The 20,589-nt window shown below is 46.0% G+C and overlaps 1 protein-coding gene across 2 annotated transcripts; it reads right to left on the bottom strand.

Annotated features, from left to right (window-relative positions):
• Nucleotides 1-161: 161 nt before the first annotated feature.
• Nucleotides 162-14,832, bottom strand: LOC146232692 (kinesin-like protein KIF2A). 2 transcript variants are annotated; one of them, XM_084690197.1, is made up of 21 exons: nt 14,620-14,832; nt 10,848-10,942; nt 10,178-10,300; nt 9,716-9,770; nt 9,472-9,588; nt 7,914-8,014; nt 7,616-7,711; nt 7,464-7,518; nt 6,908-7,070; nt 6,436-6,526; nt 5,866-5,929; nt 5,673-5,764; nt 5,338-5,480; nt 4,869-5,073; nt 4,201-4,311; nt 4,039-4,106; nt 3,578-3,694; nt 2,024-2,174; nt 1,714-1,815; nt 1,369-1,504; nt 162-1,150 (listed from the first exon to the last, which is right to left on the bottom strand). In XM_084690197.1, the coding sequence occupies exons 1-21, from the start codon at nt 14,678-14,680 to the stop codon at nt 1,065-1,067; spliced, it is 2,232 nt and encodes a 743-aa protein (XP_084546323.1). In that variant the 5' UTR covers nt 14,681-14,832; the 3' UTR covers nt 162-1,064. The 2 variants fall into 2 exon arrangements, with proteins under 2 accessions (XP_084546323.1, XP_084546324.1); XM_084690198.1 differs by lacking the exon at nt 3,578-3,694 and having other exon boundaries at nt 14,620-14,831.
• Nucleotides 14,833-20,589: the final 5,757 nt, after the last annotated feature.

A 20,589-nucleotide genomic window follows, 5' to 3' on the forward strand; every position in this document is an offset into this window, starting at 1 on the left:
TGAGCCCACTAGTGGCTTTGTCTGCTGTTCTTGCAGGGCTGCTTCTCCACACTGCCTTCCTGACCATGGCTGTCTCTGGGCCCTACAGACACAGGAAATCTAACTTTTCAGTGCTCGTTGGCCACAGTATGAATGTAACAATGTCAACCGCAAAAGCGGACTCATCAAAACAGGTGTTTTTTTTATTTATTACTTCAGCCAGCATAACATCTGGTGCAAACACTGAGCAACAAACCCAGCAGTTATCAGTGGTATTAACTATACATGTTTCAATTTTTTAAAATAAAAGTTAAATGGGGCAGACAAAACAATGTATTTTACAGTAAGTTAACAGGTAAAATGGGAAACGAGTGAACTGAGTGGCCACAAAACATGATATGGCACAAAACTCAACCAGACTACAGGTACGGTAGAACATAGCCATGTTGGAGGGTATGAAGGAGGAAACAAAACACTGATTACGCTCCCCAACTGCTAAACTCAAGATGGAGAGGAGATAAAGAAGGGGAAGAGTGTGTTTACAGCTACGTATGATACACAGCCAACTGAGGGAGGAAAGGACACAGTATCAACCGCGGCGTTGGAGAAAGGTGGCATACGGATTTATGTTATCAGAGTGAACACATGCATATGTTTCCGTAGCGCCATAGTCCACGCACCGGTGTAACAGTGACCTACATCAGTCAGCGTGCAAGCCTGTGAACACTCCTTCAAGAGAGGAAGTACAAAGAAGTACAAAAGTAAATAAATAAAATAAAACAGGGCCAAAAAACAAAAGGCTTTAAAAATGTTTCAAGCAACCATCTAAAGAAATGGGGGGGGGGGGGGGTTCAGATAAAAATAAAGCTTCATCCTCGTGTCTGACGCCATTTATGAAAACAACCTTGGTTTGTGAGAACTGGGAAATAAAGTGAAAACTTTGAGTTTGATTGTAAAAAGTCCTTTTAGCTTTGCAGCCAGCGGTAACATCTCAGAGAGCCACCTGGGGCCTCTAGTGGTCATGTTCCGGTACGTGCCGCTCTCTGCTGGCTTGCTAAAAACAAACACAGACCCTGCCACTCGTCTTACAGGGCCCGCGGTCTCTTGGGATTAATCTGCTTACTGGCATGTTCCTCCTCCTGCAGCGCAGAGCGGAATGACTTCACTTTATCTGGAGAGGGAGAGAGGAATGCAAGTTAATAAAATGTTCTCATTTGACCTGAATTTCTAACCCATAATGACAGTGTGTGTTTACTTCAATAACTGTCTAGGGAGTGTCTGGAGTATATCTTCTTAGACTGAACATAGTCAGCAGAACTGAAGTCCAGGATAGTGTTTCTCCCAAGACATCCTACTGTGGCATTAGCTTATGTCTCTGCTTCTTCCCACCTCGGAGCTCAGTGAGAATGTCTATCTTCTGGTCCAGGATGTGTTCCAGTTGGGTGGCGTAGGTGTCCACGTCGTAGTCCACCTCCTCCGTCATCTCCAGCAGGACCTTCTCATCCTCCAGCCAGCGGATAGACTCCTGCAGTCACAGCAGGGAAATACGGAACCACATCACTACATGCCTGTATTAAAGCAATAAACCACGACGGTGTGGTATATTGACAAATAACCCATGGCAATGCTGTGGTCATAGGCATGAGGTACAGCCGTGAAAAAAAGAAAAACAATTCTGGTTTGCGTCTAAACAAACTGCTGTGAGTTGCGAGGCTGGGCTGAGAAGGGTCTGACCTGGAAGACAGCGCGGTGATCCTCCAGCACCTGCTCCTCCATCTCCACCATCTGGGACACGGCCTCATGGAAGTTGAAGAGCTGGGGGGACACCTCCTCCTCCTGGGAAAAGACAAACCCAGCACACCCCAGAGGAGAGTCAGGGAAGAACACTTACTGAAAACAATAAAAAGGCTTTGAGGGTTCATAACTAAGCTTGACAATGTCCATCCCGTCAAAAGGTAGATAGAAAACGCCCTTAGTCACTTCCACACACACGCACATGGTGTAAAGTCTGTGGCCGGTATTGAGAGGGAAAGGTGTTTCTTACATTCTGCTCACAGAGCAGTTTGAGGTCATCTCTCTGAGGGGAACTCCCCAGCCAGTCCTCATCGTCCAGCAGGTCTATCTGGTTGACGGCGTGGTTGTTGGCTCGACCGCCCTCCACCACCTGGTTGGTGTCCACGGTCAGCTCCTTCACCCTGCCGCCCCGGGGAGAGCTTGTTACGATGGGCGCGTGCTCGCAAGTCACACACACGAGCAGATACGCACACGTTTACACAGACACACACACACACATATGGGGTCTCCCTCACTGGGGTCAAAACATTCCGGATGTCACAATGACATCTTGAGGAGCTGGGGAGGGTGATGTGTTGTCCCACTGAATAGTCATGAGGTGACTGTAGTGACCGCACCAAGCCAACGTGGTCCCACGTCCATGGAACAATCTCTGCAGCTCGGGAAGGCTCCCAGGTGACCGAACCTCACTTCATTTGGTTTTTCTTTTAAAATAGCCAAAGATCAAGTACCATTATTACTTGAGCTTGGTTTAAATCGAGGGTCGCAGCACAACACAGAACCTTCTTAGCTCCGATCAGAGCAGAGGGCCTGGACAGTGCTGTATTTAAACACGGGTATCTGTGTGGCTGGGGCTTGTGTTTAATGAAGGCTGACTGAGCTGGTAAGGTAATACTGACTTGATAAGGTAATACTGACTTGATAAGGTAATACTGACCTGGTCCTGACCCAGCAGGTAGAGAGCTCATCCATTAAGACTGGGGATGGGATGGGATGGGGGGGGGGGGGGGGAGGATTATCACCATGTGGTGGCACAAGCTAAGTCTGATTCCTTGTTTGGGCACACCACCAACACCACAGGCATGGCCTCCTCTCGTTAAACAGCCGCTGACTAGAGCCAAACACCGCCGAGAAACCAACTATGTCGACCGTTCCGCCTATTAGCAGTCCGATGACTCGCAGTGTGTGGAGGACTCTGCAACAGTGACACATCTCGTGTCACCCGGGGGAAATAGTCCCGGGCTGTTTATGGTGTCACGTAGCCTCAACAATATATGGAAAATGGAATGACGCGTTGGCCCGGAAATGATTCAAATGCACATTGCACACACGCGCACACACACACGCAGAAACAGAAATGGCATTTTTGTTGTTGTACAGGGATGAAAAGTCATTGCATATCACAGGATGAAAAGAGAGGCTGCATGCCCAGGCTGTAGAGGCAGGGGAGGAGGAAGAGGAGGTGGATGATTAGAGGCATCTGCAGGTGGAGAGATGAGCTGGAAGGGTGGGATATGATGAAAGGGGGCATTATGCACCAGCCATTCAACAGTTCAAGGCCAAAGAATGTTCTTTAGTGAGTATGGAGCACTTGTGAGTAGTACATGCAGCCACGGTAAGTGTTGAAATGATGTGTGTACTAAATGTGCACACATGTGTTTGTGTGCGTGTGTGTCAGTGTGTGTATCTGTGTGTGTGTGCGCATCTGCCTGTGTGTATCTGCCCGCATGTGTGTGTGTGTCTGCCTGTGTGTCAGTGCGTGTATCTGTCAGTATGTGCGTGTGTGTGTGTTTGCCATGACAACCTGCTGGGAGAGGTGGCAGCAAAGTCATCAAACTCAAAGGTGTGTGTGGGCGAGAGTTCGGGGCGACCTCCCTGGGAGAAAGGGATGTCTGAGGGACTGATCCCAAACTCCTTTACCCTGCTCAACGACCACCACCCAGCGCACACAAGGACAGGGACAACAGCAGAAGAGAGAGAGAGAAAGAAGGTGAGAGGGTTAAGACAGAACTACTGAGAAGGACAGACAATTCATTGTTTTTCATATATATATATATAAATAAATAAAACTCACGCCATTCATTATACATTGAAGAAATGATTTGAAGTAAATCCATTTCAATATTGTTCAAACCTGTCCTTACATAACCGGGTCAATCCCACCCCCACCCCAAAACTGTTTTCTTATTCTCAAGTGACACATTAGCCAGAAATCAGGTATCACTGCGGAGTGTTCCAGTCAGTCCCAGTATTACAGTGTCCTACCTGTTAGCGTAGCGTAGCGTGTTGAGGGTGTTTTCGCAGGAAGTCATGCCAGGAGAGATGGTGGCGATCTGACCAGGATGAGAGGAGGCAGGGGGTCAGGACAGGGATGTCTCGAGACAGGGAGGGTGGAGAGGGGGAGAGCCAGGAGAGAGGAGGGCTCACCATGCATGTGCGGGAGTTCTCCCCGATGAAGGAGTCTCGGAGGACCTGGGTGAGCTTGCTGGCCCTGAACGGTGTGTGGGGCTTGTTGAGGCCCAGTGCCCTGATGCATTCCTGAAAGGAACAGAGAGAGGGATTGAAAAAATCAATAAGCTGCTCCCAGACCCAGTAATGAGAAGGTTTCAACTGCTACCAGGCCCAGTAATGAGAAGGTTTCAACTGCTCCCAGGCCCAGTAATGAGAAGGTTTCAACACCTTCTTACACATCAACGACAATTCAAGGAACGCCCAAATTCCCTCAAATTCAAAGACCCAACACAGCATTGAGACATGGATCAAGGTTAATGACTGGTTACGGTCATTCTTATCATGAGAACTGTCAGGCTTACAGAACACACCACGGATCTTCAATTTCTATTATTATTTCTATTATGTGTACAACACATAACAATTCAAGCACTTTCAATGACCCATGTCCATTTATGTCTATTTTCAACAAACTATCTAGGTCTTAATAAAATCCTTCTCTTCCATTCAAACTTTCAAGGATCAAGGAACCCGAAGTGGGTGCAGCAGTCACATCCGACATCCTGTCCCATCCCATAACGACCCTGCGCTACCAACAGAGACAGCTGCTACTGCTAAGACTCTCCCCGGTGCCGACCTCTGACCTTGAGAGCCAGCAAGCTCTTGTTGATCTCTGCGCCCTCCAGGCGCGTCTGGCGGTCGGCGCTGGACGTGTCGGCGCCCCGCTCGTTGCCCGCCAGGTCGATCAGGGAGAACTTGCCGTGCATCTTGCCCTTGCGGCGCAGGATGATCTGGAACACGGCGTGGCTACGCGACGAGTGGGCGTTGGCTGACGTCTGGCCCGACGTCCTGGTGGAGGAAGGGAGAGCGAGAGGGATGGGGACAAAAGTGTGCAGAGAGAGGACGAAAGGAAGAGAGAAAGAAAGGAAGAGTGAAAGTGAGAGAAATATCGAGAGAAAAAAAAAGAACGAAATAGAAAGAAAGAGGGTAAATATGAGACGACGAGAATGTGAGGGAACATGTTCAGACATGACCAACGGACGCTCGGTTCGAAGGTGACCACGTGGCAGTAGGTGATTCGGGCCTCTGCCTCCTCTGGCCTGCTCTCCTCACCTGCAGCTGTTGCCCACTTCTATGAGCTTGAGGACGTCCTCGGTACAGCGGACATCCCTCTCCTGGAGCCCCACCACCTGCACCTGCTGCCTGCCGTCCTCGAGCACGCGCAGCTTGGCCTTGCGGTTCAGCAGGTCAAACACCTGCAACCGCAACCCAGAAGCTTATACGGGCAGCACAGACATTACACTCCCAGCAGCATGACTGTCTAAACCTTGGAGACGATACAGTCCGACAGAACCTCTAGTTCACTTGGGGGATGTTTACAGAGTTTAACTTTTCATTTCTTTATAAAAAGAAATCTAAAGTCAAATGTTTTGTTGTGAAATGCTTACCTTTCCACTGTAGATCTCAAAGAAGGTGGCATACACCTGAAGGTCCAGCTTCTTGTAGTTGGGTTTCTTCAACATGAGAAATACGTCCCTAGCTGCAGGAGAGGTCAAGAGATTACGGTGTTTCAATAATAATACAATCAGGGTGCTTTAAACGGTCCAAAACAACACTCACAATCCACTTGGAATTACTTACCAGCTAATGCATAAATTCCTTTAGAACAATCCTGGTTCTTTCCAGAAAAATCCCCACCCATAGTCTGAAACGCAAACACATGCATGAGAAACCAAAATCCTAATTTGTGTAACTAAAAGTAAATGTCCAGAAACTAATTTGTTTATGTGGATCAGGGGCGGCGCCAGATCATTTTGTATGCAGATGCTGAGTGGGTGCTAGATCATTGACAGGGGAGCTGTGCAATTATATATATATATTATGTATAAATGCTATCAATAAATGAGCTAAACTTGGCCCCTCGTGATGCTAATTTGATTGAAACTGCAGTTGTGCTAGCTACCGTCTCTGCATCCGCAGCAAACGCATCAGCAGACTGCTCCGTGTCAGACTCATCACAATTAACATCCGATTCTCCGATCGGATTTTCCAGAAATTATTTTTTGGGGGTGCTATCGGGGTGCTTTGGTCTTTCCTGGGGGTGCTGAAGCACCTGCTAGCCCCTACCTAGCGCCGCCCATGATATGGATATTAAATACAGCTATAGGCCTTTTCTATAGAAGGAGACGTGATGAGATGTGTGTGGCTCACGTGTGTTTTGCCACTTCCTGTCTGTCCGTAGGCGAAGCAGGTGGCCATGCCGCGCTCAAAGATGGTCTCTACGAGGGGCCTGGCGGTGAACCTGCAGGGGACACAGAACACACCCGTCACTGACTACATACACAGAATACACCTGTCACAAAGTGTGTGTATGTATGTGTGTATGTATGTATGTATGTACACACATATATATATACACACACACACAAACACACACACACACACCACCTGTCACCGAGCATACACACTTGTCACAGATTATGTACACACACACAGAACACATGTGTCACACAGTATATACACACACGCACACAGTCACACACACACACCTCCACAAGGTCTCTGGCAGTCAATCTACATCACAAAATAACTGGACTTTCAAAGCGAATGAAATGAAGGCATTAGAAGCAGCCTATTTCCACCAGAGAGGCCCTCGTCCCCGTGTGGTGAGCTGCTGTCTCACCTGTACACCATCTCGTTGGTGGTGCTGTCGTCGAAGGCGTAGTCGAAGCGGAACGTCTGGTTTTCCAGGTAGCGCGTCAGGTCCACCTTCTGCTTGGGCTCGTGGACCATCACCACGTCCTTGCTGGGGATGGTGATCACGTCCAGGTCCTTCACCGTCAACTCTGAGCACGCGCCCACACACACCCCCCTTATTTTAAGCCCCCTCGTTGCACTAACAGTCTTAACAGTTTAAGCCCCCTCGTTGCATTAACAGTCTTAACAGTTTAAGAGACCTCGTTGCATTCTTTCATTGTCCTTCGTATTTTTTTTTTTCACATCTGCACCATCATGACAAACGCAACGCGTCATCCGTCTTTAGTTGGAAAGCAAAGATACCCATAATAACACACACCCTAAAGTAATATCATACACCCTCAAGTCATATCATTCACACTCAAGTAATATAATTCACCTTCCAGTAATACAATTCACCCTCATAATATAATTCACCCTCCAGTAGTATCATACACCCTTAAGTCGCGTCATTGGCCCTAGTGTTGTGAGGTACCACTTGCCTTTCTTGTTGAGTGGCCGTTTCCTCACACAGACACATATTCGGTGCTCCTCGATCTGTAAAACACACAAAGATTTCGACATCCTGATGACACCCGAGCTGTGCCGCGCGTGTGGGAGCTGGGGGGTTAGACAGGACCGGGCTCGCGCTCACCAGGTCGGCGGTGGTCAGCGGCCTGTAGTCCAGACTGGCGCGGAAGTCTCGGATCATGTACAAGATCTCGTAGTTGGGGATGGTGGTGTCCACTTCCTGTTGAGACAGACGGGGGGGAGGGGCACAAGCACAGATTCACTCGCCCCGCTGCACGTCATCGAGCTCTGGGATGAGACGCCGTGGCGAAAAGAGGCCGTGGTCGACTCGAAGCGCCTCCGTTTCGTATGGATGCGCGTGAACAGAACGGAGCGGCTGGGATGCGAGCTCCGGAGGAGGGCGGGTGGCGGAGGAGTGTTACCTGTGCTCTCTTCTCCCTCAGCTCCTGCTGCTGCAGCCTCCGCCTCTCCCGCTTCTCCTGCAGCTTCTCCACCTCCTTCACACAGTTAGACTTCCTCCGTGCTGGAGACAAGGAGAACCCCCCCCCACACACACACACACACACACACAGAGCAGGAGATCACAAACCCTGGTTCCCCTCGCAAGACACGCACACGGCATTCCTCCTAAAAGGAGATCTCCCCCCTCTTCCTAGTCTTTCTCACAACATTCGCCCTCACCCTAGTCTAGGACGAGCCTGACAAGACAGGAAATGGCAGCTCTAAACAAGCTTTATACGACGGCTCTTTAAAGACGTCTCTACGTGGCTCCTCTGTGGCAGCTCTGTTGCCCACAGGAAGTCACAGTGGGCACGAAGGGCCGACGAGAGCGGCTTGCTAGCCAGCGATGTGTCCCAGCCCCCACCGGTCTCCCTCAAAAGGCCCGTCATGTCTGGCCGGTTCCCAATAACACTTGGCCACTGCTTCATGACGTGGGGCTCAGAAAAGATGACGTCACGGACATGGTTCACACCATTAGGCTTAATGCATGATTTTAGGCATTTTGTGACTGAGGAATGAATCAGGGGTCAATTTCACACATGTAGCATGAAACTTGGATCAAAGTATGTGTTTTGCACACATTTATACGTGCGCAAAATAGCCAAAATCCCCAAGAAACGCCAACTGATTAGTGCAATTTCAGCCACATTCACCATTTTACCACGTCATTTAAATGAACCAAATTGCAGTAGTATCCACCGTCAGGTTGCAGAAGAGAATTCAACACCAGAAAGAGAATCTGTAAACCCCACCCCACCGCACCCCTCCTCCTCTAGCGCAGAGACCAGCTGCAGCCCAGCAGTGCAAGCCAAACACCCCCTCCATGTCACAACAGAGGGAGGACTAATCTGTTGTAATCTGGGGGAGGCAAATCAGGTCAGAACCAGGTCAGAACCATCCAGGCAAGTGGGCGAGGGAGATTTGTTTGAGGGGACTGTGGGGGTGTGGGAGGGGAGGAGGAGGGATTGCATCCTGACTGAATCCAGACAGGGGACAGGTCATTGAGCCGGGTTGAAAGCAGCGCTATCTGTCTCTGTGTGAAGCCAGAAGGCCTGTCTGCTGGCTGGATTGCCATAGTGCTCTGCTCCCCCAACCCCAGCTGGGGAGACCAGCAGAAGGCTTTCAGTAGAGGAGCACAGTCACAAGACTAGAGGTCGCTCAATGGATAGCTGTAGAAGTCAGACAGCTAGAGGAGGGGGTGTGGAAGAGAGATACATACAAAGCTGTCCAAACTCCTTTCTGGGTAGCTGATGTATGGAAGAGTCTGTGATAAACATGTGATCAACAAAAACAACATAAGCATTTCCATCAGCTTTCCAAGGAGGCCATATTCAAATCGAACTGTGGCGGCAACTGAACCGAACACGACTGTGTAAGATGACAGGCAGGTCGGAAATATTTATAGGTCGAATCATTTGTCGGCATTGACTTCTCTATCTCTACGCCAGGCGTGGGAAACTTTCGGGGGGTGTGTGTTACCGTTCTGCAGCTGCTGCTGGGTCTGGGCCTGGCTGGGTTGGGCTGGAGGCTGGGCCGGGGGAGGGGGGGCGGGCTCCGGCTGGGGGGCAGGGACTGGTCTGGCTCGTGTGGACACCACTGGAACAGGAAGGGTGGTTTTTATTGGAAATGATTGACAAAATAGGTTTGTTACATTTCAGAATTGACTCAAGAAGGCCTTTAGAGACAGAAGCACAATTCAGAATGGAGGCGTGTGGGAACACACCTCTGTTTTCCTTGGATGGAGTGTCATTCTTAGTGGGGGCTATTGTCCGCCGATTCTGCAAAAGAAACTGGTTTGTGAATGGATCCCAAAAATGCAATGCGAGTACCTGGTTTTTCTTGGCCCTACGGTCAGAATAGGAACCCGCTTTCCTTCCTTGACACACAGTTATCCAGACACCCTCCCAATGATTACTCGTGTACCATCTGACTCGCCACTATTACTGAACCAAGGGTCGCAAAAAGAGACAAGGCCCAAAGTATCAGATTACTGCATATTACTGAAGATCTCTTTGTTCTCTACAGTCGTTGCTGGTGTCCCGAGGCGTCTGTGAAAGCAAAGGCTCGCTTCACAACACACGTGCTGCTCTTATGCTGATCCGTTCAATATAAACAAAGCGCCCCATTGTTGGATCTGGGGAGGGGGGAGTTGTGGGCCACCGCTAGCAGAGGACACGGGGCTCACCTTGGCGATCTTGCTGACCTTCACGGAGCTGGGCGTGGGTGGGGGCGGCGTCTCTGGGCTCGGGGCGATCTCTTCGTCGGGGCCCAAATCGGGGTTTAGTGCAAATATGCTCTCCAGGTCAATCTGTGGACACGGTCGGGGCTGGGGGTTATACTTTGTCACGCTCACCAAGTCCATTTATGCAAGGGAAATAGAAATGCGCAAGATAAACGATCCACCCCGCAGTTCAATATCGGTGTAAATGAGTAGGCAGGTGACACGTTCAAAAGACCAGACATATCGACGGGTATGCCTTGGATCAATGCCTGGACAGAGGGATGGGGGGGGGGGGGGGGGAGAGAGAGAGGGAGAGTAGAGGGAGAGAGAAAAGGAGAACGAAAGAGAGAGAAGAGAATACAACAGGAGGATTCTGTATTCAGCTGCTAACAAAAGATCACATACTAGTCTAGTATAGTCTGAGTCTACTGAACAGGCTTTCTGAGCTCATTCATATTTAGAGCTACAAGAAAAAACCAGGAAAGGGGCTTTGTCGAGCGGAACTGTAGAACATGCCGGATGATTGTGTCATCTCTCCGGCTCTAGAATGTCTTGGGATCCATTATTCATGGGTCTGGGAGAGTGGAGCGGATGTTTCTGGAAGCTGCAGAGGCTCGCAGTACAAGTCCTGTACCTCTTTCCCTTTGGTGTCTCCGTTCTCGATCCACTCCACGGTGACACTCTCGTTGTCCTCGTTCAGAGAGGTGACCATCGCCTGGTGTATTCGGCCTGTAGAGAGGAGAGAGCGCGTGTTCAGATAACAGCTCTAGATGAGGATGTGAGGATTCCGACTTGAGGGGGTGGAGGAAATGGCATTGTATCCTGGGACAGAGGTCCTCCAAACTGAGCCGACACACACACACACGTGCGAGCAGGGCAAATTTTTACTTTTTCGACCTGCCAAAATGGCTAGTAAAAGTTCAAATTTGACCAACCACTCAATAGATGGTTTTTTGGCGGGTGACTGAGCATACTCATGATGGTGGCATGGTGTAACATCTACAGCCATTAGGAATCTGTATCGCACATGCCTTTAATATGGCCCTGAGGTTTCCGCGAGGAATAAGCAGGGGTGCAAGGACGTGCAAGGAAGTGACCTAACCCAGACAAACCCAGATTACAACACACGTTTCATAATAGTCCCTCGTGAACGTGAGTTTACGATTGTGCCAACAAACTGATATTCGCTTTTGTGACAAACTTGTTTCTGAAAACCCGTCCGCCCTCTTGCTATTAAAAATATTTGAACATGCAACTAACAACCAATGCAGAAACAGTAGTGTCTATTGTCAATTAGGCTACACATCCCTCTTAGCCAATTGGAGCAGCACATGGCTTCATTTAAGTTAGTGCTTTCGAGAAACACGTGTCCTATCACAGTGTCGGTGGTCTCAAACTACCCAGCTGCTTGGCTGCCTCCCACCATAATCACTGGTTCCTCCACCTCTCATTGTCTTGTCTTTTGCAAGGCCTTGGCCTGACAGCACTGCAAACTGCCGGCTCACAGTTGAAGGGAGGCGCCGTGTTCTGCCATCCATTATTTAGAGCTCCTGCCTGGCTTGAACGCTGCTTTTAGTGTTCTCTGACTGTCATCAGCAAATAGACCTGCTTCTCTTGTGAAGTGGGAAGGAGGGGGGGAGCAAGAGAGACGAGAAGAGGCCGTGGGAAAGGCTCCGAAAGACTCCCAAATGTTCACACATGCACAGAACCACATGGGTCTAGTCCCTTACGCTAACAGAGAACCAAAACACAAGGATGACAATGTTTGGTCAAGGGTTTGTTCATAATTGACTCAGTCTAAGAGGTAGGGGTGAAACACAACAACGGGGTGAGAAAGGGACAGGTTGGCCTTGATACAAAGAACTGCACAAGGCCCTGCTCTGCTCGACAGTGAACATGACTTAATCATGGGGACAGCCTCTGGTGCTGTGATAGAGAACCTTTTGTGCTCTTCACTTTGGCAGGAAAAAAACAAATACAAGCTTTCTCTAACGAAGAGTGACTAGATTCAGCAACATGCTTTAGCTTTCAAAATTTAGGGTTAAACTTGAACTTAAGTGTATACTTTTGTCAAAAAAAGCACAATTTTATTTGATTTTGTTCCCTCCAAATGTTTAAAAAAAATCTTATTTCTGTTAGCTATGGAACATGCCACCGTCTGTTCCTCAGAGCTGGCTGTAAGCTGTAGGCCTAGGCGTTTAAATCCAATTTTGGTTGGTTAGGTAGGTTACAGAGCCGCACTGGCAACGGCAGTACTAGAGTTGACAACCGCACACGGGACACGACACCGCTACTTAGGAACAGGAGGGCCTTGAGCTGGCTAAGAAACACTGGACGAAGGATTAAATTGGACACACATGCACACAGGCTCCCTGACACACACAGACCTAATAGGAAAATCCACAGGCCTAAAACATGCAAGACATCCCCACACACCCACACCACTCTTTACCAAGTGGATAAGGAAGGAGGGTAAGTCTTCTAGTCACATACGTTAAAGTTACACTTACTGAGCTGATAAGTGTCATATAATGCAGTGACTACTGCCATCTCTAGGTATAAGTAGGCTTTATGTTCAAAGGTCACCAACAGAAAGCAAGGGCAAAAGAGGAGGGGAGGCCGCCTCTCAAATACACATGGAGACGAAAAAAATGCTTTCACAACATACCTGCAACCTTGACTGCTTGGGTCATAATACACTGTAGAGCATGCTGACATGCTGCATTAGACACTAGTATAACCTGTTCATGTTATTACCCATGCTGTTAAATTGTCGAAATAACTCAATTTACTTTAAGGAGCTGTTAGCCTATTAACTGTTCATGTAGCCAATCAAGTCCTGCTGGAGGGAAATCTCCACCTGCAGCTGACTTGATACTTACAGATATACTGCACACTGGTTTCATTACAACAACAAAGATGCCCAGGTACTGCCATGAAAAAAAAGTGTCACCATTACATCAATGAAGAAGAATTCTACCATCTTTAACGGCTAAAATGGTTGAGCTTCAAATATGTCTATATTAAGACATGGGCATCATTTCAATGCAGAAATGGATGCAATACAGTAGATAATCCACAATTAAGATTAAATATTTCTGATCCCATTCAGAGACAGCAAAAACATTAAGACTGTTCTGGTCAAAGCTTTAGTGTTCATGATGCCAGCTATAAAACTCAGTCAAAGAGGTCATGATAACCTGGATTTTGAACAGAAGCTGTTATTCAACTCGCAACTTATCTTTGCCTACTTTCCCTATTATGCACTATTACTAGTCAGCTAGCTAACATTTGTTCAGTTCATGTGAGAAGACACCACTGCTTGGCCAAAGCCAGGGAGCGTACTGGCAGGATCTGGAGAGCTGCAACAGATGGGGTGGTGGTTGATGGTTTGAATCTGTGATCACCAGCTCCCATTAACCCCCCAATGCGTGGAAGCAAAATTGGTCTACTCTGACACTTTCACTCAATTTCAGATCCGATCTTTCAAACCTTACAGACAAGTTATAGTATATACCTCTAGTGGTAAAAAATGATGGTATCACAAGTTCTCATCTAGGCTTACTGCTATGTTGCTGGAATAAAATTTAGCTAGCTAGCTAGTCGATTTACAACAGGGGGCTGAGTAGTCAGCTAGTAAGAGAGATAGCCTAGCTTCGTTAGCTTGTTTATGGCTAATACATTAATAATATTTCTATATAATCAACAAGCCTCAGGGATGATAAGTAATACTAGCTAGCTAGGCTAGCTAAGTGGCAGTGTTTCATGTGGGACGGAGCCAACAAGTTTTTGTCGGGCAGGCTAACTATCAAGCTAGACTCTTGACTACCAAGATGGGACAGGTTTGCAAAGGCTGGATAGACTAGCATTAATTAATAGATTTGGCCAGAAAAAACAACGTAAATCCGTCTAGCTACTACAAGTACAGTACCTGAGCTAGCTAGCTCGTCAGGCTAGATACCTTAGCGTCTTGAATCTGTTACCTAGCTTAGCTACATTTAAAGTAGCGAGTACTATGTTGATTGTGTATCGAGTACTAAAACAAAGACCGTATGTAATGCTACCTGCCGTTATTATGTTGTGTTTGCGTTAGGTGTTACTTGGCCGACTTGGTGATTGATTGCTTAGCCAGCAACTTACACCGGTTTGCAGCAGCTAGCTAGAGGTAGCGTTCAGTCCCAGCGTCAACAGTTGTTGTGCGATCAGTAACTACATCACCACAGCAACAATGCAAGGAAGCTGGCTAGCTAGCTAGCTTGCTAGTGGATTGGTAGCTATCAACTGAAGGCTAAAACTAGCAAGTATCTAGCAACAGTAGCTAGCTCTAGCTAGGTAACTCAAATAACTTGCAGCGAGGGAAAAATCTATCGGGGTTGGAAAATGACCGGTCACTGTAAGAAACTTACCATCGCTTCGTTTTATTTCCACAAAAACGCCAACGATGATCTTCCCAAAACTAGCTGCCATTCTTCATTAGTTAACCTAAATGTCTTAAATGTTTAACAATATGTTTATTTTCGAAATATTATTAAATCTAGTATGCAGAACTGAAATTTGATCGGAGGATGCAGGGAGGGACAGAAACAGGATTGAAAAGAATGAATCAAGTCATGGACGCAGTGAACAAATCTATGTAGTGAACCCTATGCTATGAATCATTTCCCCAAACGATTCATGAGTAACGTAATTTGTATTGCATGGTAAAGTGAGTCATCTTAGAAGATCTGATTCAAATGATTTGAAATATGGACTGCGTCTGAACAGAGGTTGCCAAGTTTGATATATCCCCCTATAGAGGTACTTTAAACACACATCTAGAGCTTTTTACATTTTACCTTTATTTATTTGGGCAAAAACAATAAGGTTGTAGTCTAATGTGCCTATTGTTTTGGACAATTTATTTTTAAATCTGTTTTATTGATACTTTCACTGATGTTTAGAGACATGTATTTTTCATAATTTCACACTCATGAAACAATTGTAAAACGTCATGTTAAGTGAGTTCAAAACAAAAACATAGTTAGTAAATAGAGCAAAATCTGTAGCAACTTTGCAGTTAGGCCCACATGTGTTAAATTCAAGTTAGACACATTTTGCGAAACTACAATTTTAGAAAGGATTCAAACCAAAATATCCCACCCCTCCCTTCAAAGCCACTCATCCAAAACACCTGAATGTGCTGCCTGATAACTGTGGAGAGGTAGGTTGCCTACCCTTCCTTTAAGTGTGAGGATTTTGTTGTGTGTAGCACCCCCTGCAGGTCAGTATTATATTCTTCATTCTGCTGAGCACATTTATGTCGTCTTCCTTTCTCCATGTAGGAGAAAAACAGGGTTTTATAAACAGTGGAGTTATAATGTTTAGAGTATCAGGCAAATTGACTCATCTCATAACAAATCTCGTGCTTTTGATAACTCACACATTCAATAGTAAAAAAAACTTTGCTGTGATGTGTTGACACTGAGACTTAAGATTCTGAATTATAATCAAAGCCCACTGATGTTTATTTTTAGGATGCATTTATGGGTTTTTAACCATCACTGAGCAGTGTACTTCAGTACTTGGAAAGCTTTGGGTCCCAACAAGTACGAACATGTGTGTCCTTAAGAGGATGGCCAGGCAGGCTGCGTGGGTTTATTTAGGAGGATTGCACAAACACTTATCTGACTCACATAGCAGCTGGTCTCCAGGCAACACACATCCATCTTACACCGTCTTTAAAACAGAGGGGACGTACAACTAATGTCTACAATATGCGATGAGACCTGCACAGTTCAGCATAAAACTTTAAGATAACTTCTCGACGAATAATGATGAAGAAATGGTCATCAATCTAAAATGGCAGGATTTCCAGATTTGTTATTTCAGCATCTTCATCATTCCTCTCTTTCAAATCCTTTTGCTCCTCTTCATCTTTATGAAGCTTGTATTTTCATTCATGGACTGACTGTAATGTACATGTTGTTCTCAGAAAGATGTAACCTAACCTCTAGATTTGCAAACAGAGGTCATGTTTCTGGCGTACTGATGACGTAGGCTAATAATAGAGGAGGGACAGAGTAGGAATCCATTGTTGCACTACAAAGCAGACGTTTGTGACTCACCCCCTCCCCATGCCCACACAGATGATACAAGTAGTTTAGTGAATAGTGAAGACAATGTATTACCATGTTTATAACTTCCGGATATTTAAAACCAATTTTTATTTCAAAGCAGGTCTGCAGAGAGCATCAATTTTGGAAATGCATTGACATCATTGCTGAAACTTTATTCAAAGTACAGTACCAGTCAAAAGTTTGGACACATTTTCCCATTCAACCTTTGACTGGTATTGTACATACGTCATAGATCTACATGAATTCTGAAAGCATGGAAGCTTGCAATGACATTGCAAAGTGTTTACAGAAACTATTGTATTTTGAGTGGGAAAATCGTGATGTGATTATGTTAGTGCTTAGCCATACCAAACAATCAAAGTAGTAATTACTCCAAAATGTTAAATCTCTGACGATAATCAGGATGTTGTTCATTCAAAGACCCTTAAACAGATGTATGAGACAGGTTCTTTGTGAACAGACCCATTTTAGCCTGGAGCAAATTCTAATATTTCTGCAGATGCTCTTTAAAGGGGATGCTTTCATGCGAGAGACATCTATATATATGGATGCAGTTTCATAGCAGTTTCATGTATAAGCAAGCATCCACTCTCGGCTGGTGTACATGCTATCCCCTTGAATCTAACACTAAGTTGAGGGAAGTTGACCATAAATGGCTCTTCTTAAGATAACTATACACATGTGCCAAGCACATCTGTTTGTTTAGCTTTCAGGTTCCAGGAAAATGTGTTATACATGCAGCACACGGGTTACCATGTGCTATTATACTATAAACAGTTCTTGGATTACAGCCTCTTATCACTCATCACAATAATGAAGGGCTAGTAAGAAACAGTCCAGAGTTAGAGAAACAATGCGTGAGACACCTCTGGAAGATAAATGCCAAAGACATAGATGTTACTGCCTTCTTCTTGAGAGGGTGAGTGATTCTTTGTTTAGAAGTCTCCACCCCCGCTTCAAGCTGCAAATATAAACACAAACTTTAGCTTGAGCTCTGTGTTATAGTGTCGATCTTGCCAGAGGCCATTAGTTCATCCCTTATGACAAACACAACACTCAGTTTTTCGTTAAAACACAAGCTTACGTCACAGTGTTTGATGTTTATGTAAACTTTTTAACCACCAGGGGGCAATATGTGTTTGTCATTCAGTCCACAGACGTGTACTCTGTTGAGGGCTGACCCACAGTAAGCAATAGAATGAGACCCCTGCAGGGTTTACATGGCTGTTTCAGCTGATGACATAGACCAGTGTCTGTTTACATTCTGCTGATGTATGTGAAGAAAGACATGTAAACACTGAAGGGGCAGCAGCTGCAGCCAAGCAGTTGTTTCTCTGTCAACAAACCTCTTCCAACCAAGTTGCTTTGAAAGTAACAATTATTTTTATAACAATTATCATAAGTAATTACTTGGTTTTTGATGGCATTGACTAGGTCACATTTTGACTAAATGTCTGACATTACTGTTTAAATGAGTTCAGGCTTTGCTCAAATGTCCAAATGTACTAGGCCTGGTTGCTGAGGGACAACGGTTGTTATGTAGCAAGGAATGGCCTGATGGTTGAGAACAAGAAAGCAACGTTTGTGTGTCATGTCAGATCAAATCCACTCAAACCAGGTTGTACCCTGACCTGCATGATGCATTCTAACTGCACCCTCTGTTGTGAACACATACCCTTCACCTATAAGAGAGCAAGTTACTGACCTGTACTTCAGAGTAGTAAAAAAAAGAAATTGATTTTCTTTTAGCAGTAGAAGTATATTTACCACTTGTTTTTACCCATTGTTACCCATTGTTCAAGTAGGGTTTGTGTATTGGAATTTTACGTTTGTTATATTTTAACTTAATGCCTTTTTTTTAAGGTTGTATAGACTTTTTCACTCTGGCAGGGGGACTGCCAACGGAAACTAACCTTTTGGCTATTATTGGTTGCATTTACATTTTATTGTTCATTAACGTACACTGTCCCTCTTGATAAAATAAATTGAATTGAAATTGAAAGTTAGTGTAAGAGTTAGCTAGGGTCTCCACTTGCAAATGTTGTTGTTTCCTGGTTCTACCTTTGTCTGAATTCAACAAGTGTAGAAAAAACATTAACAAGAAACAAATAAAGAGTAACAAGAATAGCAAAAACAATGTATACATCTGTGAGCATAACATTATATCCATCAGGAAAATCCGGGGTTCTTTATGTTGTTCACTGCACAGACATTGTTAATTTCATAGTTGGTACATTTCAGATATCTGAAAATTATAAACATCTTGACCACTGCACACTATACATACATTTACATGTATTCATTTAGCAGACACTTTTATCCAAAAGCGACTTCCAAGAGAGAACTTTACAAAGTGCATAGGTCACTGATAATAACAACAAGATGTTAGGTGGAGTGCTCAGACAGGTATCTCCTGATCTTCCAGATGTTGTAGAGGGTGAATCTACACGACGGGGAGACTGCAGCAATGTGGGCCGTGGGGAGAATTTTTCGTCCATGGTAACCCCAAGGTTCCTGGAGAGGATGAAGGGGTCACTGTCGCAGATCCCAGGGTGATTGACAGATCGTGGGAGATGGAGGGTTTAGCCGGGATGATGAGAAGTTCTTTTTTGGCGAGGTTCAGCTGAGGTTCATCTCTGCGAGGCAGGCCTCAATCCTAGCTGAGATTCCCGGATCGGTCGGGGGGAACGACAGGTACAACTACGTGTCGTCAGCATAGCAGTGGTAGAAGAAAGCCATGGGAGGTGATGATTGGTCCAAGTGAGGTGGTGTACAGAGAGAAGAGGAGGGGTCCAAGGACGGAGCCCTGTGGGACACCAGTGGAGAGTTGGCGAGGGCCTGACACTTTGCCTCCCCAGGAGACCTGGTAGGATCTTCCCAACAGGTAGGATGAGATCCACTGGAGTGCAGTGTCAGTGATGCCCATCTCAGAAAGTCTGGAGAGCAGGATCTGGTGGTTACCCTGGTGGATATCAAACGCTGCAGAAAGGTCCAGCAGAATAATGACGGATGACCTGGAAGACGCTCTGGCAGACTGGAGGGCAGTGGTGACTGAAAGGAGGGCAGTCTCTGTGGAGTGGCCAGTTTTCAAGACCGATTGGTTGGGGTCAAGCAGGTTGTTCTGGGAGACGAAGTTTGACAGTTGGTTAGATACAACACATTCAATTGTTTTGATAAGAAGGGCAACAGTGATACTGGTCTGTAGTGTTAAGGGAAGGTTAAGAAGGGCAGAGAAGGTAGAAAAAAGTTTGTGGGGGTTTAAAGCGGAGTCAATATTGTTCAGAAAGTAGAGGGTTTTAGCTCCAGTTATGTGAGAAGAGAACAAAATACCTACAACAAACAAAATGCGACTGGACAGACAGCACTCTTGCAGGAGACCCACGTGTTTCAATTCAAATATTATTGTGACATATATTGCAATTGCAGATGATAGATGTGTGATGTATTAAATCAAAATCATCATTGACTCTCTCCCCCACACATGCAACACCGCTTACTCAGCTTATGACAGGCCCTTAAAATGTGCATAATTATCTGATTTTACTGCAACCCAGACATGGAAAAGCACGTAGAGCAGATATGTGTGTGGGCGCTCCTTCCTCTCCTGTGACTGATGTATGGTCTCAACATGGATTTGAAGCACACAGTATGAATGGTCAAAGTCTTCTCAAACACATGCTTTACGTGGAGAGGTTAAACTAGATGTTGATGCAAGCTGAGGGACACATCATGCAACCTCTGTCCCTGTGTAGCCTTGATCCGAGAGACCTGAATATGTCCCAGGTCAGGGTCATCATTTCATTATTCTCTAGAAAACAGGATACACACTCAGGGAAAGAGCATCTGAAACCATTGATTACATTTTTGGTTAAAAAAAAAGCGTATATGCTGTATTAACATTAGTTTATTGGCAAAGAGCTATAGAAGATGAGAGTGCACTCAGTGACTGAGTTACTGACTGCATAAACTACGAGGACAATCATGTGCCCACTCGGAAAGTTTGCTGTTTTCCCAAGAACTTGCACTTGATTACCAGTGATCTAAAGGCTCTGCTCGAGAATAAGAGTGCATTTGAAGTCGGTGATGAGGATGAGGTGAAGAGTGTCCAGAAGGGGCTGAAGGTGCAGATCCGGGAGGGAAAGAGAGCAAAAAAATGACCAAGATGGAGGACCAGTTATAGCAGGACAGGGTGAGGGGCGTGTGGCAGGGGATGAAAACCATCACTGGCTTCAGACAGCGAATGAATGGACCTGCTGAGGG

This window comes from Hypomesus nipponensis, chromosome 24, assembly GCF_054491055.1.
Source record: "Hypomesus nipponensis isolate SF chromosome 24, ASM5449105v1, whole genome shotgun sequence".
Lineage (NCBI taxonomy): Eukaryota > Metazoa > Chordata > Actinopteri > Osmeriformes > Osmeridae > Hypomesus > Hypomesus nipponensis.